Source organism: Gambusia affinis, linkage group LG11, assembly GCF_019740435.1.
Source record: "Gambusia affinis linkage group LG11, SWU_Gaff_1.0, whole genome shotgun sequence".
In the NCBI taxonomy this organism is placed as follows: Eukaryota; Metazoa; Chordata; class Actinopteri; order Cyprinodontiformes; family Poeciliidae; genus Gambusia; species Gambusia affinis.
In genome coordinates, this window is record NC_057878.1 from 17,860,199 (window position 1) to 17,886,428 (window position 26,230).

At 37.2% G+C, this 26,230-nt stretch overlaps 2 protein-coding genes across 6 annotated transcripts in view; one reads left to right on the top strand and one right to left on the bottom strand.

Annotated features, from left to right (window-relative positions):
- The window catches only part of galnt13 (UDP-N-acetyl-alpha-D-galactosamine:polypeptide N-acetylgalactosaminyltransferase 13), a 37,450-nt gene extending 20,882 nt beyond the window's left edge, over positions 1–16,568 (bottom strand). The window contains exons 1-8 of one of the 5 annotated variants that reach the window (XM_044132260.1): positions 16,308–16,489; positions 16,109–16,184; positions 11,019–11,314; positions 4,867–5,035; positions 2,854–3,020; positions 1,477–1,684; positions 355–525; positions 16–133 (exon numbers count right to left, since the gene is read on the bottom strand). In XM_044132260.1, coding sequence (XP_043988195.1) covers positions 16–133; positions 355–525; positions 1,477–1,684; positions 2,854–3,020; positions 4,867–5,035; positions 11,019–11,160 — 975 coding nt within the window. In that variant the 5' untranslated portion in view covers positions 11,161–11,314; positions 16,109–16,184; positions 16,308–16,489. Of the gene's footprint in view, positions 1–15; positions 134–354; positions 526–1,476; positions 1,685–2,853; positions 3,021–4,866; positions 5,036–11,018; positions 11,315–16,108 lie in introns of all 5 variants that reach the window. The other 4 variants (XM_044132264.1, XM_044132261.1, XM_044132262.1 and 1 more) reach the window with 4 other exon arrangements.
- On the top strand, positions 16,485–20,274 carry rprma (reprimo, TP53 dependent G2 arrest mediator candidate a). Its single transcript, XM_044132265.1, has 2 exons — positions 16,485–16,571; positions 19,367–20,274. The coding sequence occupies exon 2, from the start codon at positions 19,369–19,371 to the stop codon at positions 19,675–19,677; it is 309 nt and encodes a 102-aa protein (XP_043988200.1). The 5' UTR covers positions 16,485–16,571; positions 19,367–19,368; the 3' UTR covers positions 19,678–20,274.
- The last annotated feature ends 5,956 nt before the right edge of the window (positions 20,275–26,230 follow it).

Consider the following 26,230-nt stretch of genomic DNA (forward strand, 5'->3'; position numbering starts at 1 on the left):
TTCTCTGACACTCACCCTAAAAGACATTTCCAGGTTTTCTCCACCCCATATATCCATCCCCGGATCGTAGCTTCCAATTTCTTCAAAATATGTTTTGTCTATGGAGAATAGCCCTCCTGCCATCGTGGGAGTCCTGCACAAGGCACATAAGAAATTACTGCCAAAAAGCAAACGAGGTCTTTGCTGAAGTCTTGCTGGATTAATTAGCAAATAAAAATAAGCGCAATTCAGGTTATGTAAGGACAGATTATTAATCCTTAGGTTAAATTAGAATTTTTAAAATATATGATCTGAGCTTTTTAAAATATAATTTTTTTCCAACTGTGGACGTGGAGGATGCATCTTCTTCTGTACCTGACTGGAAGTGTTCGGTCTCCTTTACGTCGATCCATCTCCCGCTGAGGAACTGGGTACCATCGAAAGTTCAGCTTCCAGTTGAACCCTCCATAAGTCATATCCGAACCCGCCATGTACTCAAATGTCTCATCGCTGATGACATCTATGATAGGGCACACCACTGCTCTTCTGAAAGACACAATTTGATAACTAACTGCAACAAAATGACAACAAACAGTGAATAAATAAACATTTTTATTTTAAATATGACTTTAACATTGAGCCTCATTGAGTTTTCTTGGACTGTCTTCCTCTTTCCTCACAAATTTACAAATTCAGAGGTCAACGTTGTCAACTAGGTAAATTTGCACTTATTGTGAATTTTTAGCAGCACCATTTCATTTCTGCAATGTTTTAATAGTACAGTAGTTGGAGTCATATAATGGCATTTTCAAAAACCTTGAACAATATCAGGAAATGCATTATAGACACATAATGAATTGATTAGAAGATTAATTCATACTGAATATACATTTTAAGACGATGTATCGTGCTCATCCTCATTCTTGTTAGAGGCTACTACATTAATCCACTATATATCAAACAAAGACTTATATTTCTTTTCCGTTTTTTTTTTTAAGGATGAGCCTTGTTGAAGACGAAATAAAGATTTCAAGTAGATTTCATTAATGGGATATTTTAGAGATTTTCTGTTACACAGAGCCAGTTGCTAGCTTTAGCCTCCAGGACTAAGTAATTTTACAAAACAAAGACACCAAAAGAGTTACCTATTGCAGGTAAGATGTTTTCTGCTTATAAGTTCCCTTCAAAAACCTTCAACTTGCAGGTGGGTTAGCAGGGTTATAGAATGACAGCGAGATAAACTCTCCATTGAGGCAACAAACCAATTATCATCAAGTGTCCAGCTGACAGCTTGCCGTTCCAGTAACGTTCACATCCAGCTGTGGTTCAAGCACCTATTCATCTAACTGGTGAGTTAACAGCCGTATTAACAAAAAGTGTTTCTAGAGTCAACATGAAGGTTAAATTGGCTAACAGTCTCTGCTGCACAGTGACGTTCTACCCTCATAAAGCATTTTTTAATCTCTCTCTGTCAGAAATCCCCATTTTGGCTCCTACCGGTCCTCTCTGATGCGAGCCAGCAGGGGCTCCAACCAGCCCACTGTACACTCGCAGTGAGCATCAAGGAAGGTGATGACTTGGCCTGTGGTTACGGCCGCCCCCCTAAGCCGGGCTCTGATCAGACCCGACCGCTGCTCCATCCTCAGAATCTTCACAGGCACCTCTAATGTCCGCACATAATCCTCCAGCTTTGCCTTTAAGAAGTCTGAAACAAAAACGGAGGAAATCAGCTGAACAGGAATTCAACTAGAGCTGAAGTAAAGTAATTACATTAAAAGATTATTCAGCAGCCAGCTGATAATCAGACAATAATGGAAAACATAAAAGAGGATTAAAAGCTTTTATTTCTAAACCAACACATTTAAAATGTAAATTGTATTTTGCAACAAATAATATAATTATATAAGAATTTCTCATTAAAGGGAATTCACAAAACAGTTCAATTAACTTGTGTAATTGTTGAATCACGCATTTGGCACAAACTACTTATATTTAAACAACTATACCTGCTTGAATTGCAAAATTAAATCTGTTTAACTCAATAGTAATGCCACATAAGAGCACCACACTTAAATAGGCACATGATGGATAACATAAAAATGTCCCACAAATATTGCAATGATAGATAGAATAGAAAAAAACCTTTCCATCTGGAAATCAGATTTTAGATCCAATGATAGAAAAATCTTGTTAAGCGGATGGCATTTGAATGACATTTCACTATATTAAGTAGAAGTCTGCACTTGAGATAAGCGATAATAGAAGAAACTAAAAAAGAGCTGAACACACTCAGAAAGCTCAGAGTCTGTTATCCTATTTGATATTAAACTCATTAGTCATAAATCAGTAGGGGAATCGTACAGTCTAATCATCAATATTAATAGGTTTAATAGAGAAGAATGTTGATGGAAAATTAGCACAAGTGTTCTGACATTTCTTATGCATCATAATATATTATTCCGGGATAAAGAGCAGTTCATTTGGTTCCTTTATCATGTTATATCCTGCCTCAGTATTTCAGCTCTTGTTTTTGTCTTGTCTTGATTTCATTGCAAGAAACCCCAAAAAGATCTCACAGCTAAAAATTTGTTGTGGAGCAAACTTTCCCCAGAGCGAAGTCAGAGACTGGCAGATGGCTCACTGACGTTAGTACAGGTAACTGTACTAACTTCAGCTACCTGCAAGGGGTAAGGGAAATCAAACAGCCATTAAAACTAAGGGTGTCCTAACTTTTACCTTACCAAAAATAAATGAATAAATAAAACATTTTACAGATATATCCAGGGTATGGATAAAATTCCATTTACCTTAATGTAAACAATATGTCTGATAGATTTTCTGAGGGAGGCTTTTGAGTCAACACAAACTACTGACCTCGCTCACTGGCATCATCTACCAGAACAATCTCCACCAGCAGATGTCTCGGAGAGCGGTTGATGACACTGTGAACGGTCCGCAGCAGGGTGCTCCACGCCTCGTTATGAAACACGATGACGATGCTGGTGTTGGGCAGGTCATCTGGGTACACCTTGGTTTTACAACTGGCACAGCAACATAGACAAGAGAAATCGGTGGAATGAAGCCTAGACAACTGCATGCAGATGAGCTTTACAGAAATATAAACTATCAGAACCTTTCAAATGTGTTCATGCACATTTTTTTCAAATTTTCTACCACAAATATCAATGTTTTCTCAAGACCAGCATAATGCGGTGCCATAATATGAAGTGGGATAAAACAAGTCTTTCTTTCCTCACAATTTAAAATCTGAAAAGTGTGGCCTGCAATAGATTTGATAAAGTTAGATGAACAACTCATTTGGATCCTTTGAGATTTCGAACAATCTATTGTCAATAGTGTCATACATCCAAAGACATCACAGGATTTTTTTAGCAGAGCTGCTGAGTGTTGGACAGGTAGTAAAATGACAATGAGGATAAATACATGTTATTAGCAGCTAAACTATATTCAATATAACAGCCACCAGCTAAATGTAAACGTGTATCATTTTGCTGGCACCAGCAACAATAAAATCTTAAACTACTTAAACTACTGTTAGTTCCACAAAGTAGTTTATTAAAGAACCTGAAAACAAAGTTTTGTTTTCCTGCTGCTCTTCAACACTGCCAACAGTGCAGAAACATTCTCACTGGGGGAGTAGGAAGAAGTAAAACCACTATTGACAGCATCGTGTCCTTTACTTCATGTGATGTTTGCAAAAGAATATTGGTGATGCAGTGATAAACTAGTGGATGTTATTGAATAAAATATTCACCACATTACCACAGAGGAGCTAGACAGTGAAAGTGCACTGCATGGCAGGAGGACGAATGGAGAGAAGTGACAGAGGGTGAAAAAAGCCACCGATGCAGACAGCTTTGCTTGTTCAGTCCCGTCTATTCAACATGACAGCGCAGACTGACAGAACTAGGCCAGGAGGTTGCCTTAAAGAAAAAGTGTTATTGCCCTTCACAGATAACTCTGTCCCTATCTGGATTATTCTTACTGTATAGCTGCAGAAACCTTGCAAGACTGAACGGTTGTACTGCAATGAATCTGTTGTAGTGTTCATATGGAAGAAAAAAATTGTACTATGATTGATAGAAAAGGGTTGGCACTGAAATCCACTAAACATTCACCTTTTCTCTGTAAAATAGGTTTACTGGTGCAAAGTGCTTCAGAACAAGGCTTAATCTACTTATTTTCCATTCCAGCATAAAGCAGTAAAATCACTCTGATTCAGAGTGGTCATCACATGAATCCAAAATACTGCTTGTCTGTATTTTTGTTCAGTGGCAGCACAGTATTAACACATGTGCTATTATAACCTAAATAACCACCAATCAGCAACCTCTCTAAGTTGCTAAGTTGCTTCCTTAAAAATAATAATAACAATAATAATAATTAAAAGTAGTTAAAAATGAGTCCTGACAGTAAGGGAGAGTTTGAGCAATTTCTTTCTTTTGCTCACAGGTTTTAGCTCCTGACATCCGCTGACAGAAACATTGTAGAAGGCGATGGCTTTGCATTTTTCTATATCCACAACAACATTGTGCAGATCCCAATGAGCGATCTGCAGCAATGCGGAGGCTGCTGCAATATGACTATTAATTTTTCACTTCATTGTACACTCAGTCATACTTGAACTTCTTCACCTGGGGTAGAAGCTCATTTCCCTCAAGGATACTGCATTGCACCTTTCCACTATTAAAAAAGTGTCTACTAACACTTCAAACAGAACACATTATCTGCAGACCTCTTTCCTGATGGAAACAGGAAATATGTGCCTGGGTAAATATTTCTGTATAGATTTGTTGCAGTCGCTGTCTAATCACCAGTGCGGTAATGTGGTTCACAGCAATGATGTGGAAGCAGAACAATACGTACCCATCCAATCTCACATCTGGTAGACTCCTGTTGAGCGCAATCATGTCACTGGCCATCAGGTTAAACTGGTTAATCTTAAAGAGTTCCTTCATCTTCCCCTGGTCGTCTTTAGGGATGTTTACCGCCTTGCCCATCTCGCCTGGACCCTCGTGACTCCGAGATATCGCAGCTGCGAGAAAAGACATGTTTGAACGATGAGCATAAATAGCAGCATTTTAGACTAATTAAAAGTCAACATAAAAAATATTAGACTAAAATAAACTGGAAACATCTCTTACATTACCAAAGATAATGCCAGGACTAACAAGATACACCCAGATTGTACACATTCAGTGAGTGCCACACAAAAAAAAACATCCTCACAGATTACTCCTGTTTTTGCATTTTGTCATTGAACACAATTCAATATGAGACAGAGAGGACCTGTGTAAATAAAAAACACAGTTCACAAATGATGATTTATTTAAGAGGAAAACAATTTGTTCAAACAAACCTCCCCCTATGTTAAAATATAATTCACCCCTATCTAAATTTGAATTTCACCAGCCACAACCAAGTACTATAATTGCTAGATGGGCTGAATTAAAAAAAAAAAAAAATCACTTAAACAGAACCTGTCTGACGACATGAAATAAGCTTGAACATCTCAAAAAGTGACACATCATGCACTTTCAAGAATGTATGAGGAATGAAGTCAGTCGCATCAGCAGTCTGGCAAGGAGTACAAAGCCATTTCTAAGGCTTTGGGAAAGCCAGTGCCCACAAATAAAGAAAACATAACAGTACACAAAAACTTTATTTTGATTGCTGTTTGTTATGATTATCAGAGCGAATTCAGACTGAACTAAAATTAGTATTTGTGGGTCAAAGTTTTTCAGAAGAAATTTCAGAAATTGACAACTATGCATCTCTGATTGTTGGATTTCTATACTTATGAAACTTTATTGATTCGAATACAGAAAATGTGACAGATATCTCACTTATTTCTAACAGGCAAAAGTGGCATTTGTAAGAACAATCTGTTTCTAAAACATCAGTGATAATGAACAGACAGACAATCAGTGACTGTATTAATGTCTGCCATTAGTACAGACGGAGCAAACACCCCAGATAAACTCTCCTCTTTGCTCTGGCTTAAGCTAACTGGGTACTAAGCACCATACAGCCTAGCAGCTATATTTAAATTCACAGATGATCTATTGGAAATATTTTTATAGAGATTTAGGAGAAAGTATGAGTTCCAGGACTTTGCCAATCTAGCTTAGAAGCAAAAAGGTTCACGAAGTTGCTTATAGCCCTAATAGGAACATTATCCTACACTTCTGCCTGCAGAACATCAGCAGATTAGCGTTGCTGCTACAGCACAGTGTCAGCTCTTTTCAACAAAGGTAAATAACATCACATGGATTTATGACGCCGCTCTCCCCCACTCTCCCTCAAATAATCCCTCAAAACAGAGGCAGGGATTTCCAAGAAAGAGGCCAACGTGGGACACTGGCTGCACAGTAAAAAGCTAAGAGGATTCCGTAGAAAAACGCTTTGTTGAGATGGACTGATGTTGGCCATATTGTCGATCTCAGCTGACCCTGCTCTTTTCTTGATGTCGCTGTCTCAGTAGGCAAATGAGCTCTCATTTGATGGACACAGCTACAGTGTTGAGCTGGATGCCTGAGCAAAATGGTCTTCATAGCACTTCCTGATCCACTCCAAGCTAACATTAAGTATGTATGAACACATATTTCAAGAAATGTCTCACATGATGAAAACATACAGCTGTCAATAGGAGTCATTTTCCGAATCAACTTGTATCATGGACGGATAGGAAGGCGGACAAATGGATGGGAACTACACAATACATTATTCCAGGAGCGGAAAATGATTTTCTCAGAGTTTTTATACATCTTTACCACAGTCGTATCTATATCTATATGTCTTCAGAGAGGTCCATTATTGCCTCAGCTGGACTGTCAGGATGCCTACCAATCTGCATGTAGATTTTCTGCCGAGTTATTCATAATACAGCTTCCAACATCCTGCAGCTATGTTCAGTCTCATTTACTTTACAGAAAAGGGTCTGTGTAGCCGAGCACAGTTGGAGGCTTTTTTTGCAGGCTCAATTCATTACCTTCTCCTCCTTTAACCGCTGTGCTCTCCCTCCTGCCTGCAAGTCTGACACCGCTGGCATTATATTATAAATAACAGACACTCCACTACTATGCAGAACGAGCTAGGTTCATCTTATAAATTACTGTTCAGGAGAAAGGAAACATACAGAGTTTGCTCTGCTGGAGAAACTCCATCAACATTGAATCATTGTGTTTTATGTGCCGATTCGAATAGTAGGATTGATTTTCTTTGTTCCAATTAGAATTTTTTTTTTTTTTACCAGGTTGTGAAAGGTGAATGTTTTTCAAGCAAATAACTTTCAACTACAACCAGAGTGAACACAATATTTGCTTTAGGATAAGAAGCTAGTCTCATGAATAACTTTTTTTTTTTTTTAACAGTAGCTGCAATTAAAAAATGGTCTGTGCGACAGATGGTGAGTTACAACAGAAATAAATCTCAGATTAAAACTAACAATAAAAAACTGAGTAGAAACTTAAATATTCCATTAGTGTACTTATTCCAGCATATGCTTTTCTCATTTTAATGCAGATTTTTACTGCAGAATCCATTAAAAGTCCATTTCTATGCATATTATTAGAATCTGTCCAAACAACTGTACCCTGGAATGTCAGAAGAAAATTAATTCTTAGTCAAGCAGAGTAATGAGGAGTAAATGGCCATAAAGTTCATTGTAGTGACAGCTAAATGCAGTGTTGTCACAGTTTGCCTGCTCTAATCAAGAATATCAGGTGGAGACTATTAAGGACATCATTATCCACCTGGTAACAGAAGCAAGAGTTTAATGGCCTGTTGTTCACTACCGTTTTTAAATGAAACCACAATCAGATGAGAGCAAGTAAAGATGAAATTGTAACACTCTTCGGGCTGGGTATATATTCTGTACACATAAAACAGGTGCAAACAAAAGTTGTTTTTAGAAATAATTTTCAGATGCAATCTCTTTGCATAACACAATCTTAAACTGAATCATTATTCGATTACTTAGGGAAAAAGATTTGCAATTATGTATATTTATGTCAACTAAACCAAAAAAAAAAGCATCCAATTTTCTCAATGATCGTTGGTGTTTGCAATACATATTTAAAAAGAACTATTTAATGTCACCTGAAAGCTGTTGGTAAAGAATCCAAAAACAGGGAGCTGAAGGTGTAATTTAGCTTTTCCTACAGAGATTAGTATTTTATTTTCTTAAATGATCTCTCTAACCTGCAAATATATTTTATATTATATATCATGTTAGTAAAATCCTGCAGTTATTTTTGTAGAATACAACTAGGTCCTTTACAGAGGCTACTGTGCCCAACTGAAAGACCTATAATGTCCTCGTCAAGCAGCATGACTCAATGCACCCTTGACAGTCTAAACCAGAAAACAGAGTATGGGGAGACTTGGAAAGAAACCAACTAGAAATCAATGGGGGATTTCTTTTTTTTTCACATTTGCAATAGGATCTAACGAAAGGAACAAATGTCATCAATCATTATTTTACAGATTTGCATTGAGTGTATGCAATATTTGATCAACCGAACCAATTTTTATTTCAAACCAGTACTTATTGTTTTTAGGAAAATCAAATAAATGTTTTGAATGCCTGCCTTTTCATATGTCTAGCTCTAAAACATAAATTTAAGAATTACCACCTAAGAGTCAGATTTCTTTTCCTTGCTGTTTTGGTGATACTGAAAGGAGCATTTTTCTCTTTCATTAATTTTTGTGAATTACTTTTGGCAATGGAAAGTCATATTTATATTTTGCAAAGAGAAAGTAAATTGGATATAAATGGAGAACTGCAAAGGGAGGGTTCCAAATAAGTCCTATTAGTGCTATTTGCTTTGTGAGCCAGATGCACAAATGGAGCAGATAGAGAATGGAAATGATAGACAAAAAATATTAAATTACAAGGAAATATTTTGCAGATATATGGAATGCTGTAAAAATCATCAGACTTCATCCATCTCACATGCAAACTAACTACAGTGTAGCACTTGACTTTTTAAAAATTATATCAGCCAGAGTAGCTGGCAGCTCTACCTCGTTCCAAACTAAAAGCAGATTAGTAAGCCTCTTATAAAACGTGGCAACCTGCTTTCTTGAGGGCATGTGAGGAATCAGGCTTTGCTAAAGACGAACTCTGCATATCTGATCGCAAAAATGTAATCTTTGAAAAATAAATAAACACAAGCACATGTATGCCAAAGATCCTCAGGGCATGTCAGTACGCTATGCGCTGGACGTTTTCCAGAGTTTCTGTTGTTGTTCACGCATGTTTCTCACAGCAAGGGGTTCTCTGTTGGAGATACACTTCAACAGCTTGACACAGGCAGAAGGGTTGCAATTGTGGCTGTCTATTATATGCAGAAGCCAGAACAAGACAAAGAAGATTGGGTTAGGAAATAATTATGCTTTCTCTTCTTCAAAAACAGATAGTAGATTCAAGAAAAGAAAAAAAACAAGCATATGATTGTCAATTTTTTTTAATTAGTGAAATATAAGTCCAAATATGTTTTACATAGTGTAAAACACATTTGGAGCAATTTTCTTTGTTGTTTATGCAAAGTTCATAAAAGTGAGCTTTGCATAAACAACAAACTGATATAACATCACCTGAGATTCACACACATTAATGCAGGAGTGAACATATGAGCATTGGGAAAACTGAAGGAACCTCAGCTACTCCTAATGTTTAAACCAAATATTGTTTGAAAAAAACAAAATACTGCAATATACAATACCGCAGCCATAGCTCAGTATTAACATATATTTTCCTTCAATTGTACTTTACTGTCATAAAATGATTTCAGATATGTTTACACTAAATATTAATACTGCATGAATATCACTTATGTTTAGTCATTCTCTGCTCTCACCTAATGTCATGTATATGCTAAAAGCCTATGTTTCTATATTTATAGTGAGACTAATCAAGTCTGAATAGAAGCAAAAACAAGGCAGAAATCCCAGATTTTATGCCATAGCATCCTAAAATCATTTAACATCAATGACTGCTGATTTTGAATATAGTTACATGTGAAATGGTCCCTTAAACTGAGCGCTGTAAGCTTAAGATATTGAAATATCAGTCTGCCCACAGGTTGTCTTCAAAAATGAACTCCCCTGTAGATTTCTTTTGTTTTTTCAAATGAATATTTTCATTTGATGTTAATTTGCATTTAATTTAAAAAAAGAATAGTCAGGTCGAGCATCATTTATACTTTCTCAATCTGTTGTAATCCAGATTTGCAGACCAGCTTTTTGACAATGTTTCCTCTGGTATTTGATTAATCTTTGGTGATGAGCTCCAGGTTGAAAAGCATTCTTGCAACCACCCTCATCCTTAGCTCCTGCTACAGATTCCCTACTAGGTCCTAAATGGGCCCCACCAAAACATTCATTTTACTTCCAGTCTGAAAAAAAAAAACAAATTCTTGGTCAAATTAAAATTACTTTAAATTACTTTAAATCTGAATCTGCGAGGGTATGAATTATTTTCTGTTTAACATCTTGCATTGATTTTCAATACATTAAATATAATTTTTTATTTAATTTTCTCAGGAGTGTTGAACTGAGAAGTAGTTCACATGGTAAGCTCAGCAGACACACAGTTCCACCAATTGTTTGCTAATTAATGCTGACTGGGGGTGTACTGTGAGGCATAAGCTCTGCAGGAGACTCCAGTTCTAAGGAGGAGATTTAGGTAAATAGGTGGTGCTTTGTATGAGAAAGCATTTAGGTACCTTAGAATGGTTGCCACGGGAGATTGAAGAATTTCTTAAACAAGAAAAAAAATCAAGGCAAGGTATGATTTTGGTCATACCGGGAACACTTTTTAAGTGATGTATAACACTTAAAAAAGTCAATATTGTGTCATGCCTCCAACCCCCTTTAAAACACCAGTTAACACTGAAGAAAAGGGTGACAGGCAAGCTAGACTTGATTGAATTACTAGTGGACTTCATTTGAAGCTTTACGCTTTCTCCAGTTTTGTCTGAAACTGAAAGGTGTGAACAAGGTTGTGAACTCACCTCGGAGCGCAGGGAGCAGAGAGCGATCTTTCCTCTCATCACATTTGTTACATTCGCTGAAGTACAGCAGCAAGAACACGTCGACCAGCACCCACACCAAGGAGGTGGTCAACACCACCTTGCAGTAAACAAACCGCCGCATCACCTCTGGGAAGTTTGTCTGTCAGGCAGGCAAACAAGACGGATGGAGGTGAGGACCTCGGATGTCTCAGACAGCTGGAGAGGTGTTTGATCTTCGGAGGTGGGGTTGAGGATGAAGGGGTGAGACGGAGAAGGCACAGCCAGGAGGCATTCTCCTACAGAAACAGGCATATACAAAGGATATCTCACCATTTTTTTACCTTAAAAATGGGTTCAAATAAACACACTACAGTTGATCACAACGGAGAGAATTTATTTTTAGAAATATAAACTGGAATCTATTATTCGGCATGCATTTTAGTTTTTACAGAAAGGGGAAAAAAAAGAAAAAAATTGGGCATGCATTTGTATGCAGCCCCTTGCCTGCTAAGTCTAGTTCACAGTTCTGTGCTACTTTGTGTTGCTGTGTCACATTGAGAAGATGAACAAATGTAAAAAAAGATCCAAGAGCATGAATACTAACCCTAACATGATGGATTAATTTGTTCCTATTTCCATCAAACCGTTAAAACACGCTACTCAAATCATGAGGATGGAACAATACCTTAAGTAATGAAATAGCAGGTAAATACAATTCATGTTAAGTGCAATATTCATGATATCTGAGTGCTTGGGGGGTGGAGGGAATCATTATTGTTTTCTGCTGTGGTGCAGAAGCAGAGAGGAGTGCAGCTTGGAGTCAACAGCTAATTTTCCTACAGGTACAATGACATCTATTATACCCTAATTAACTAGTTAATGCAAAATAAGTTAGTCATGCAGTGTGACTTCAGAATGACTATTATCAATAAGCATTTTTCTAACATTTTTCTGCATTTTTTATATTTTTTTTATTATTATTTTTCTTCCACATACGGTGTAGAGTCAAATGGATTTATACTTCTGCCTACCTCCTTTTCATGCAAATGACTATGTTAATATGTGTTATGGTATTTGAATGTGAATACTTGAAATAAACAAATAAACTAAACAAGTTCTCCAGGACTATCATCCACCGAAGGTCAAACCCAGCTTCCCATGGGCTTTTGTGCAATGCCAATGTCACCATTAGGAGGACACAGCCCTCTGCTAATCACAATTTGTTTGGCAGAGTCGAGCTCATCAGAGACAACAAGGCAGTTAACTGTACCAATTGCCAAAACAGGTGGCTGGAACATGTTCAGTTGCATGAGGAGATCACAGCCATTTGCCAAAAGCAGAACAATGATGCATACCAGAGCGGATAACAATGGGAGACTGGCTGTCCATCAGGAGCCTAGAGGCAGAGGTGTCTCTGAAACTTCAAGTTTTTAACAATGCAAAAAACTTCAACCCATAAAAATGGGTCTCATCTAAAGGGGCTTGTATATGCCCCTTTATATGAGACTGGGACTTGACAATCATACCAATAAATAATTTCCTTTGAAACGTCCAACTATTATTCACCAATAGCAATGATGACAAATGGATTAATACAGTTGCTAAACCCAGTCTGGCAAAAGCATATAGTGGAGATTTGGATCCATTGTATCCAGTGAAACAAATAAAACCATTTATTAAAAAAATGAGAGCAGAAATACAAACATAATACATTTTCTCATAAACCTTAGAGTCTCTTTAAATGGACTGACCACTGGCTTATTTCTCTTGCGTCTGAAAGGGTGAGACAACGTCCGTTTCTTCCAAACAGACTTCCCCTACTTCATCAGGAAGCTTTCAAATCAAAGGCAGTTTGTGAAGGTTAAATATTCTCTGGCAAAGAAGGCAGGCTCCACAATATTTTGTGATGAAGAATAACAATTTTCTGTCAAACTGAATTTCCACTTGGCTGAAATGACAGGGTTTTGTTGACTGAAAGCCACATAAACACATAATTGGCATGGAAATAGAATGACAGAAAAAATGCTTTCAGCCATCAAATATCATACACACACAAAAAGAAAAAAAATATCAGGCAGCTTTCATGCTCATGTCAAACATATGCAGTCAACCTCAAAAGCGTACTACAGCGTGTTAAAATGCCAGGTGTTGGTGATGAAAAATAGGACTAGAATTGCATAATTCAACTAAAATGTGTAAGTAGGGGAAAGGACAGATTTATACATCTTTAAAATATTACCAAATTAATGGGTTTTTTAAGTTAGTTTTTTTTTTTGTTTTTTGTTTTTTTTTCTGAATCCTCAACATTTCACATCTTTACTTGGTAACCTTTGGCAACTTTAGTTTGCAAAAATTCTCCAAAACAATCAGATTGTGATTATATCCCTCCTGCTTAGCCATCTGCAGGGAACCACACAGATGCTGAAAAATAAACCCATCATCATCTTCAGCTGTAATCCAGACATCTGTTTATTTTAAGTCAAAGCTGAGGGGGATATGAAACTGTTTAGAATTTTATGAATGTGGAGGGGAAAAAAATGTGAAGAAAAAAATAATTAAGTTCACAGCATGATGCTGCCAACCCTATTTGTCTGTCTGTTTATGCAGGTGGTCTATAAACTTGCAGTTGTGACACAATCTTTTTATTTTTAGATACAGGATTGTCCACAGCCTGGGAATCATCATACCACATCTGTTGCACTGTAGTAATGGACCTTGCTTAGTTTGACACCAAATTTTTAAATATAGTAGAAACAAGAAACAGATATTTTTTTTAAAATCATCTGGGAGTATAATGGAAGTATATGTACCTTCATAATCATTTCAGCAGTGCATAATCCCTGCAGCATTTTCTGTAGGAAAACTAAAACTAATTTCCATTCTCATCCCTTGCAGCATGCAAATGAGCCAGATTCCACAGACACAAACATATATTGTCCTCTGCGCTGCTGATCTACATACTCAAGAGAACTGATGCTGTTGCCCCAGGCAAATTCGTACCTCGTACCTCATTCAAAAACCAGTCAGCTGGTGTCCAGCAGAGTGAACGCAGCACCCACAGGGCAGCAGATGATTTCAGACATAAAAGTCAGCTCAAAAAAACTCCAGAAACACACACATCTGCATGTAGCATATTATCTCCATTTACACATTGTGCACAAATCATTGCTAATCATCAAATTATGCCTGATATCAGCCCACCTCACCTGCGTTGATGCATCTGGGGTAAAAAAAATAAACAAAAAAAAACACACCAACCAGCCTGCAAGCAGCTTACGTGAGGTTCATTCAAAGGCAGGTGACTAAATTATTTCTATTTCTCTGCATGAAACAATATCTCAGCTCTAGGAAAACTTCAGTATCGCAAAGTCCAATTCGTCTTCTCCTTTCATGACAAGTAGCAGACATTAGCTGCCTTCTCAAGTGACAACTAATTGGGTTGCGGGCAGCAGTCTTTGTAGTGAAATGTCTGACAGAGTTCTCCAAGTTGGATTACACATTACACATTTGTCAGTTATTCAACAGGAGCGACTGCACTCACTGCATGATACGGAGAGGCTGCTTAGCAAATTGGTTTCCTCTGTGAAATAATAGGAACAGTCTTGCAGCCAGACTTGACAATGAAACCACGAGATTTACCTCATAAGAAAAATGAACAGAGATAAAGGAAAAAATGGCATTTGAATGCATCAAATTTATCACTTGGATGAAAAAACATACAGCATATATAAGTGCAGCTTAAAAACTATAAATATTTTGAATGTGATATGGCTTAGAGCTGGTAGACATCCTACATTCTGTTTTTAAAAAAATTTACATATTGCAAACAGCTGGCTCATAACATTCTGTGAAGTGTGACAGTAACGCTGGCGATAACCGCAGCCTTGACAGTAAAATCCATTCAAGAATTTAAGGGAGCTACACAAAGTGGACTGAGGCTAGAGTTAGCATATCAAGAGCCACTACTGCAGACGAATATCACACATGGGCAACAAATTTTATATCCCTTATGTCAAGCTACTCCAGGACCAGATGCAACATCAGATGCAACTCATCTGGACTGTGAAGAAAGAGCACTGGACTGCTGGACTTTGGTACAAAGTCCTTTATAAAAATAAAAGTACGGCTTTGCATTTCATTAGGAAATCAAGATTCTGCGGAAAGAGTGGAGAGTCACAGAACCCCCATAACTTGAAAAGCTACTGACAAGCTTTTATGGAGAAGCTTTCTTTTTCCAGCAAGACTTGGTACACTGCTGTTGCCAAAGGAACCAAAAGCTGGTTAATTGAACATGGTGTTACTGTGCTTGATAAGGCAGCAAAGTCTGATCTCTATGGGTTTGTGTCAAGAGGAAAACGAGACACCAGATGACCTCAAGGCTGCTATCAAAGCAATGTGGGCTTCCATTTACAACTCAGTAGTGCCACAAGTTTCTGATCTAAATTATAAACTTCTGAAGCCATTTACTTAAACCAATATATTTAAAAACAATAATTTTCCCTCCACTATGTGCTACTTTTTGTTCACACATAAATTCTCAATAAAACACAGTTAAGTTTGTAGTTGTTTCATGGCAAAATGTGAAATGTTTCAAAGGGTGTGCATACTTTTTTAAGTCAGTAATGTACTGGATAATACACTAATTTGACTTGCCATAGTTAATACTAAAGAGTATGTTTGGCAGTATAGTAGCAGTAAAAGTACTGAGGCTGAGAGATATTTTCTTTACACAATCCTCTCCGGAACAGAAGGTGATTATAGAGCTGATCTCTGTAAACCCATTAGGCTGTTCACTGTAGGACATTTTGGTCAACATAACAATGTCCATAGTCTTCTAAAACATTTCCAAAATGTTATGAAATACTCAATCTGCGCCATGTTTCCTCTTCCCAATGATTATCTCATTTGTTGCTGGGTGTTACGTGGATATCAGTACAGCAACCAACCAATTAGGTTACTATTCAATCTGGATAAATAAACTCTAGCAATGATCTCAACAGAAGTACAGTTGCGACTGCATTCATAATGTCATCATAATATTCCAATGCAGGGTATGAATAAAACAGAAAAGAAGAACACTCTCTCCTTACCTAAATTATGGGTGTAGTGAACCGGTGACCTGATCCAGACTCGCTGCCAGGCAACGTGTTGAACATAATCAAACGCCTAAGAAATAAAGCAACTAATTTAGCTAAGCGGACACTGTCTGGAAATGACACCCAAGATGCGGTCCAGGGTAATCCACAAACCAGTGAGCCGTTTTTGGTCCAGTCAGACCTCTCATGATACCTGCTTAGAGTCCAGGATGTAATTTCTAAGCGATACACTTGAGGTAGCCGCAGTCAAACCGGTCGATAAGGAAACAGTCAGGAGGGGTTTCCTTATTTATTCACTCGGGGGTCTATCCACGCACCTGCTCCACGGTTGTACATAAAAACGGTGAGAAGACGGCGACATAACGCTCCACACAATCTAACCTCAGCTCCGCTCACATCGACCTGCATGTGTCCCTCTTCTTGTCTCTGATTGGCTGACAGCGACATCAATCATGGGGTAAGTGAAGCCTCAGTGGGGTCTGGTGGCCGTTACTCTCTACTCTTACTTTTTGTTTTAATTACTATTTAGTTAGTTAATTTAAAATGGCAACAAGAGCTCTGTTAGAAACAATATGAAAAAGAAAAATGGTAAAACTTTTTTTTATTTAAATCTTAACAAACAAAAAAAAACATGTTAAAAATTATTTACTTCTCGTCTTTAAGTTTTCTTGTAGAAAACAAGACTTTCTAATACAATGAGTCAGGGACAGGATGGCAGTCTGTCTATTTTGGAGAACTCGAGAGCTGCCAACCTGTCCAGCGAGAACAAAAAGTTACACTGAGTGCTTCAACACACGATACCAAGAGGGGGCGCTGTTTCTTTGAGTAGCAAATAATGCGCGTGTTAGAGCACAGTGCGAATGCCATCCGTTATACTGTATGTGTACGTGCACAAGTTGAATTGAATTGAATTGAATTGAATTGAATTGAATTGAATTGAATTGAATTGAATTGAATTGAATTGAATTGAATTGAATTGAATTGAATTGAATTGGTGATAAGACATTCAACCCCAACACAGGCATACGAATACAGCAATAAAGACATATACAGAAAGAAAACTACAAAAACAGCAGAATACAACTGTAAAACAGACACATATCCAGATTTCCAAATCCAAACCAAAAAAGATCATTCGGAATTGCTGCATTCCAATAGTTACAGAGCAATAGCGAAGGCAGCCTCACTTTCTATGGCAAACTCAAGAGATACTGAATAAACAAGGAAAACGTGGTTGTGCAGGAAGACAATCTCTTTCCAACTGAGTGTTTGTTTCTCTCTGTGTGTGTTATTTCTGTTGCGGGCTACAGTTGAAGTGATAGAAAACTTTCATGCTTTTAACTTCGAGGCTTTTACGTTTTTTAAAGGTGCAGTGTTATAAATAAAGGAAATAAATTATAGGCGTTATCAAGCGTTTATTATTAATTGTTTAGTTCATTCTTTTTGAACTTCAAAATTTATTTACATTGTGGTCAAATGTCTGAACTGCCTTTATAGGTGGTTGTCGTGGTTGTCGGTATGCTCCCGGAATAGTGGCTATCCACGAAAAGTCCAGATTTGAGATTTAATCCCAGTCCGCCGCTGCCCTCGGTGAAATTGACTCACGTTGATCGATGCTGCCATCTAGCGGTAGTGGTATGAAAAAAACACTTACGTTCAAATCAGAGCAGATAGTTTGTCTAATATTCAGTAAAAGTTTATTTCTCTGTTATGTACAGCAACAAACTCTGAGTTGTCTTTTAATGTGACACTTTCTTTTGGCTATATAAAAATTTATGGGTTTAGGTTCAGATGATTGAAAATGGGTTCTTAAAAACATTTTTAAAAATAAGATACATTGATCTTATCTTTTGTCTTTATGTGTAATTTTCATTGTTGATCATTTCAACCTCACTGTGCATGTGCATACTGCTAATGGGATCACAAGAGGCCTAAGACAACTGATCTGACTTCTTTTGAGTTTGTCCATTGTTCTTTACTTACTTTTTATTTATCTTTTTTTGAACATGTTTTTAATCAAATTTTTGTATTCTGTGCATCTGAAACAAAATGTTTGAAGTGTGTGTATTAACATTACATGGATTTGACTGAGCAAAGGTGCACTGGAATATTCATAATTCATGATATCTTTAGTTTTATGACAATTAGTTTAATTGACATAAACACACAGTAGTTAATGTGTTCTGTTTAGATAAATCATGCTTATTTTAAAGAAGATGGAAAGTTTAAATAACAAACACTAAAGCTTGTATTACACAAGGCAATTCATTATTTCACATGATTTGAGGAAAAATAAAACAACAAACAAGCAAAAAAAAACTTGAATATGTTTTTAACCTTGATGTAGAGGAATTCAGTGTTTCAGCATTTTTATTTTATTTTTTTTTTTTTTTACAGTTGCTGGAAGTTTGTTGCAGATTAGTATAGTAAAAAATTGAATGCTGCTTCTCCATGTTTGATTTGGATTGGGGAGATGCATAGTAGACTTGAACCAGAAGACCCAAATGGTCTGGGAGGTTGATGCAACAACATCAGGTTCTTAATATAGGCCATTCAGTGATTTATAAACTAAGAAATCTATTTTAAAGCCTATTCTCTGACTTACAGTGTAAAGACAATTTGATGCAATCAAACACGAGTATTTGATCAAATCAAATATGATTGATGAAATATTTTTTTCACTGAGCTGTAAATATGAAAATATGGACGTGATAGCTGATTGTTACATTATTTGACACAAGGTCAGGAGGGAATCTGTTGAGGTTCAACTCCAAGATGAGTCAGCTGCACACCCCAACACAAAGCAAGCTGAAACATTTATCAAAATCACACACACACATACGCGCACACCCATCCAGGCCCCTGTGCAAAATAGTCCCAGTATCATCATATCACATCATCCTGACTGAAGGCATCGCCAACTTACAGTCTGTCCGCATGGTGGCGCTCGGGCTGTTTCCTCCAACCCAAGTAGCAGCAGTCTGGCTATTTAACCGCGGGGTGTGTGGATTCATTCCGCTTTGAAACTGGCAACGCAGCGCACCGGATCTCCAGTAATGCGATTCCAAAGCAGCTTTCTAAACTCCAGAAGAGCGCTGCTTGATCCGGAGTAACTTCTCCAACTTCGCTCCTCGTCTTCACTCCTCACTTGGTGACAATTGCTGCGGGACATCATCTCTCCCCTGTTTGATTTTTGTCTTCATTTTTTGGAAAGTTTTATTTATTTTGATTTATTTTTTTATGCCAAAGTAGAGATGAATAACACCGGGTTCAACCAGACTGAGGGCGGGCTGTTCAACAAGACAGAGGAGTTTTTATGCTGCAACTTCTCCTCCGTGGTGACTGACAACGGCTTTGTGGCCGCGGCTCCGGACGAGAGGAGCCTCTTCATCATGAGGGTGGTCCAGATAGCCGTCATGTGCGTCCTCTCCCTCACCGTGGTGTTTGGCATATTCTTCCTGGGCTGCAACCTCCTCATAAAGTCCGAGGGGATGATAAACTTCCTGGTGACGGACAGAAGACCCTCCAAAGAAGCGGAGGCGGTGATTGTTGGAGCCTACTGATGGACGAGGACGTTGACAGTCTTGATGCTGGAATCAGATGGAGAGGATGCGACGACCAGCAGCTCCGAAAACAAGGCCCTGTTTTTATGTTTTGTAGTTTCTAAAAACCTGAAAGGGGTGCTCTCTGTAAGGGCACACTGATGGGGACTGAGGCGCACAGCTGCTCACCTTTATTCATGTGGCCTTTTTAATGCCAACAGTCCCAGAGAGGTAAAGTGCGCTGAGATCCTTTTTAGTTAAGTGTCCAATCACGCACTGATCTCATTTAATAGTTGTAAAACATCAGTCTGACGCAAAGGTTTTGCGTTTGCTGCTTTACAAACGCAATGGGGAATTAAATGTGGAACGTTTTTGCTCTATTTGGCATAGAATGGGCAAGACTGGACAAAAATAAAATATGTACCAATTCGCAGAAATGATGAAAGGCTGAATAAATTCCTTCTGTAATTAAAACTCTTTTCCTCTTAGTTGATATTCTTTCACACGTCTTGTTTTGAGAGTTACAGTTCAGTTTCTGTTCAGTAATCTTAATATAGCTATCAGTGGAAAAGCTTTAGAGGAAAAGAAGTGAGGAGCCCCATCCCCCAAGAACATTTTCTTAAAAAAAAAAAAGAAAAGAAATTACGTGTGGGAATGTGGTTGAGAACCGAAAGGGAAAAGACTTACATATTAACACCTCTACTGATTTCTAAATGTCATTAAAAAGTTATTAGAATCAAATTTCATGCTTGACTTTCAGCATTTTTGTGTGGGCTCCCTTTGGACAGAATCTAAAATGAGTAGGAGGGTAATAAATATTACATGTTACAATTGTTTTTAATTGGATCAATCGTGTTAGTTTGTAAGCTTAAATTTTTGGCATCATTAAATTTTTTTGATAACCTATCTAAACAATTTAAATGGATTTAAATGAGATAGTTCCATTACTTTCATTCATCATGTCTCATGAACCTACAACAACCTGAAAATGTATTCCTCCTTTTACAGAGTTCTTCTGTTTTTGCATTTTTGGTAACACTTAAATGTTTCAAATCGTCCAGAGTAATAATATTAATAACAATACTAGATAAAATTACCAGAATAAATATAGAAAAGGAGTATACAAATTCTAATTTATTTTAATAGGAAAAAAATCTATTCAAAGCAGGCTGGCCCTTCTAGTTGTTTCAATTGAAAAACTGGTTAACAATTTCAAGCATTTGTGATAACATCACTTTTAACATCACCGTAGAGCCTTCTTCTTTGCAGAAGAATTACTTTAAGAATTTACTTTAGTAATTGAACGGTTTTTTGTCACAACATCTCAATCGAATATATGACCAGACTTTGGACTTTGCTTTGGCTCAATGCCCTGCTGCGTAACTCGACAGCCTCAGCAAGTCATCCAGGTTCTGAAGAGTCAAAGTGGCGCCAAATTATAACACTTCCACTGCTGTGTTTGACTGTTAGTGAGGTCTTCTTTCTCTAAAATGCATTGTTTGTTTTTGGCTGGAATGCACACCTCCCTACAAAGTAACAGTTTTGTCTTGAGAAAACATTTTTACAAAAACTTTAGAACTCTCTCAAGAATGTTAATTTTGGCTAGTCTCTTTCTTATTGTTGACTCATGATTAACCATTTCCAGACTGACAACTTATTTTTCTTCTGTACTTAAATTTCTGTAGATTGTGGAAAGATGTGTTGCTTTTGAGATTTTATCGCCTACTTTAACTTGTCAGACAGAGTCTGTTGGGTGACTTTTACATTTTACAAGACACTAAATCAGGAGTTAAATGTTATTAGTCACATTTAAATTATGATTTAACAAAAGGAAACAATTATCTTTTAATATAGTTCCAGATTGGTTCAGAAAATTTTCTTTTGTCCTACTTGAATGGGTTTAGCATTGATGCTAACACTCCAGCAACCTTGACAGCAGACTCAACTTCTTAACCCGGACACCTTTGCTGCCATTGGATGAGAAAAATGTCTCTATGCCACTTTATTCAATGTAAAATGTTTTATTCGAGTCTTTCACTGTCATCCTCTGACAAATGGGGACACATCACAGCTTGGGGGGAGGAAGATATATTCAGAAAGATAATTCTAGATTGAAAAATCAGTACTGATTTAAGTCTGTATACAAGGGTCAATATAGAATATATAGAATATATTTAAAAAACTGAATTGAAATCACTTAAAAAATATATACAATGTTTTAATTTAATTGTTTTGTTTGAACATTTTAAAAAGTGCTTGGAAATGAATTAATTTCATGTCTGTCTTTTAGCTGTTCAATTTAATTGAACAATTTCTTCTCAGAAATATGAATTAATATCAACTTAAACCAAATTTACACATATTGTTGCATCAATTTGAACATTTACCAGCACATAAAGTACAGTTCTCAGCATAATTTTTCTGAATCTAATCAAACATTGGCCAACCTGAAACAGGCTGAAAAAACAAAGGGAGAAGAAAAGTTCATGATTATATAGTGTTTGAAAATATGAAGCTTTCATGACATTTCATCCACAGTTTTAATTATGTCTGTATACTAGCTGCAGATATGTTGGAAGCACTTATAAGAACCTTTTTATTCAAATGCCTCTTAGTAAAGGAACCTCATTATCTTAGATTTTTTTTATTTCCTCTACCTGAGGATTCATGGAGCCTTTCACATCCTCACTCCTTCTGTCAAAACATCTGTCGTGCTCTGCCCCAGGGTTCACCTGGCTGCCAAGCTCCCCAGGAGCGTCAGAAATTACTTGTCTTGTCAATGCGGTGACGAAGGAGCCACGGGCCAATATGCTGCCATACTTCACTGGCCACCTGTGCTTTAATACAAAGTTAAAGCGAATCAGCTTACATTCATTAAAATGCCCTTCATCTTGTCTCTCTTTTCTCCTGTTTCCTCCATCTTGACTGTTGTGTCATGTTTGACAAAGGTTCCCTTCTGTCTGACAGTTTTGAAAAATGAACTGTCATGGCCCACACTGGATGCCCTTGTATTGATGCGTAAGAAACGGATACAATCTAAAACAATGACTCTGCCGCTGCAAGTGAAACTGAGAATATAGCAAGAATGTGACTCACTCATCACTCCACAGACATCCACACTTTTAACGCAGAAAATCAATTTTGGGGTTTGAGTAAATTCATCCAACAGCAGCATCTCTCAAAACATAGAGTAATGAATTTGAAAATGAAAGTGAAACTGAAAGAATGTCACTAATGACAAACAGAGGATGAAATAGAGATTGTTGCACTGGTCTTGATTATTTATGCTGAAGGAATACGTAAGTCAACTTGAACTAAAAATGTTAAGAAAACATGCACTTGGAATATCATTGTTGAATACTGGAATGAGGAGATCAATTGAGGAAATTTCATCAGCATCTTACTAACAAAAATCTATATCCAATCAAATCCAGCTTTATTTATTAATATCTTTCATTATCACAAGAACCAAAGTGCTGTACAGAATGCATAAAAAACAATAAAAATACAAGTGCCATCACATAGACTCAAAAACATTGAATACTAAAATGCAAGATACATTAAAAGCATACATAACAAATTTATATAAGCTGTGGGCAACAATTCCATCTTATTGCCAAAACATATTGTAGATGCTCAGAGTTCGAACGTGTGACAAGTGAAATATAAAAAACAAATAAAGCAATGACTGTGATATTGTGATTTTATATATTAGGCTGCTCTAAATGTCAGCAAACAAAATGTCCCAAACATATCCTCAAATCCCAACATGAGTCACCATCAAAAATATCTCTGCCCATGAGTCTAAACATGGTGTTAGCATGATCATGCTGTGGGAATGATTTAGTTTTACAGGTACAGGGAAGCTGGTCACTGTTGGTAATAAGGTGGATCGAGTTAAATAAAAGTGGGGATGAACTTCACTTTACTTCAGGATGATAACCCTAAACATGGATCAAAGTATTCATCAAGAAGATTAGGTAAAGTAGAGAACTATGAGTCTCTGGAAATACTTACTAAATTATGCCCACGGATGCTCTGTAAATGTAACTATTAGAGGAGTTTTGTTCTCCTCTAATTTAAAATAAAGGAATTAATTTATTTATTTATGAATTAGAGAAGAATAAAACAACAAGTTATAGCATAATGAAGGTTTATGTTGCATCTTCAGTTTATTTGAGAAAGTACTGGAAAATACTCACAGGTCATCATCTGGCCTTTTAAATATCAAGCCAGGAGCAACCTTCTGTCTGAACCTGACTTAAAAGATCCACGAATAATAATAATAATAGAAACAATGGTGACAAGATTTTTTTTTTATTATTATTACTAAAGCATATTTTCTCAATTTCACACATAGCTTGTGCTGCAGAAGGTTAGTTTAGTGTGATGCAGTCAGAACTATCATCTTAAAGATTTCACACTCCAGTGCTCTGTGAAATTCAGGAGATACTAACAGCATCCATCTGTAACCTACTGTCAACAAGCTGATTGTGCCCAGCAAGGCCTATGTGCTTCTCCTTCCAACATGCTCAGATATGTGCTTTGACTGCAACTCTGTGCAAATCTAAAACAGCTAGTCAGGCTATTAAAAATTCATGTTTCGAAAGCCTGATGTAACCATGTGTTCTCGCATTTCTTCCCAAAGGCAGAGAGTGTTACAGGTCAGAGGGGCGTAAAAAAAAAAAAAAAAAAAAAAAAATCACTGTTCACTACTTCAGCATGTACCAGCTGTCTAAGAAAAAAAAAAAAACATATATGAGCAGTGTAGCGCAGAGCAATACAGCATCAGCTCACTTTATCCCATGCCGACTGTCTGTGGACTGTGCTCAACCATCACAGCATCTGCAGGGTGTTGATTAGGGGCTAAAACAGGCTTCGGGTCCCGGCTTGCTGTCTTATGATTGGCTGCTGAGCAGAAGCCCGGTCAATGAACTGAATAGTGACTAAAAGCCCCAAATAGCAGCGAGGCAGCCACACTCAGCCCTCACGTTTCTCTCCTGTGCTCCCACAACTGATCTCTTGGGCTGTGGTGCCACAGACACATCAGTCAATGTGGTGTGAGATCCATGTGGTTGCATCATATTTTTAGCTCCCTCGCTTGGCATTACAGTCAGCGAAGTTAGAATTGTCATTTCACACAAACTTATCTGCAATAACATTTTCAATCAAGTTGAAAAGAAAGTTGAGAAGGGCAGAAGAAATTAGTTTCCATTAGCTGTTGATGAAAGAGGAAGTCTTAAAAGTTGAGCTTTGAAAAATCCCCACTCTCCGGTATTAATTTTTATTACCTTGTGCCGTCAGTTGTATTCAGAGGATGAGTCACGGCTGTGTTGTACTGCTGATTGTTTCACACAGAAACATCCCAGGGATTTAACATCTGAACCATGGTGCCTTTAATACTTTCCTGTATGCCACAGTATGTGTATGTGTTATTTTGTGGGTGTATCTGTGCCTTAAAGAAACAAAATTAATGCAGAGTCCACTCAGACTGAAGAGAGTCCTTCTTCTTGTGTTGGCAAAGACTTTACCTAATAATGTGTGTACCTGTAAACACAGAACTAAGGGAAACAAAGTCCATCACTGCTACTATGATCAGAGAAAGGAACAAAAGTATGAAATTTGGTTTAACTGAAGTAACTTTTTAGGTCCGGGTGAGTATGAAACAACATAATAGGTTACATCAATATTTTTGTGTTTAGAGATTGTATTCTCTATCCGTCATTCTCTTCATCAATTTATCCCACTGTACGACTCTCCCTCCCTTCAAGCATCCATCTGTTCATCATCCAGCCATCCAGCCTTTCTGCCCTTTGTTTGTACAAACTTTAAAATTCTTTCAGAAACCCTGGATGCTGAGCCCTTTCTACAGGAAGGTAGAACATCCAGCTTGTTAAAAAGCCAGTATCCACAATAGTATGTGGGTGCATTAGCCCCCAGGTTGTACGGGTGACTTCAATATCTGTGAAGGCACAATGAGTGCTGAGTCACAGAGACAGACTTGAGAGCCGCTGGATGTTTCCATCTAGACAACCTTTTTTTTTTCATTCAAGATTTTCATTTCACCAGGAAGAAAATTCTCCACACATTCTTCAAAAGGTAAACTCTTTGTTTTCATACAACTTGTCAAAAACAAATCAAAGCAAATACATTTGATTTTACTCTTTTTGCCACCGTTGGTAAAGATGTGTAAAAGTCTTCACATACATTCATATTTTGTTGTTCTAACACAACATATTGATTTCTTTTCTAAAAGTATTTTAGTTTGGGCACAATTAATAATTGGAGGAAAATACCACATTTAATTACAAATACTTTTACTTGATCATGACCCTCTTGTCTATTTCTACAAAAAAATGCACCTCATACCTTATTTGTTTATACCTTACTTGTTAAGTAACTCAGTGTTTCTCCTTGTTTCCCCGGATTAAAACAAAGATGTTATAAATTACTGAAAAAAACTTAATGAACAAATATTCCAATGAAACCCATACCACAACCCATGTTTCTACAGGAGTTGGAATCGTTCGAAATGTATAGCTTTAAAAGAAAATTAGTATCTTGTATTTTTCTT

Bases quoted from the DNA above. Each gene is read 5' to 3' on its own strand.
- rprma (XM_044132265.1), top strand. From the start codon at position 19,369: ATGAATAACACCGGGTTCAACCAGACTGAGGGCGGGCTGTTCAACAAG.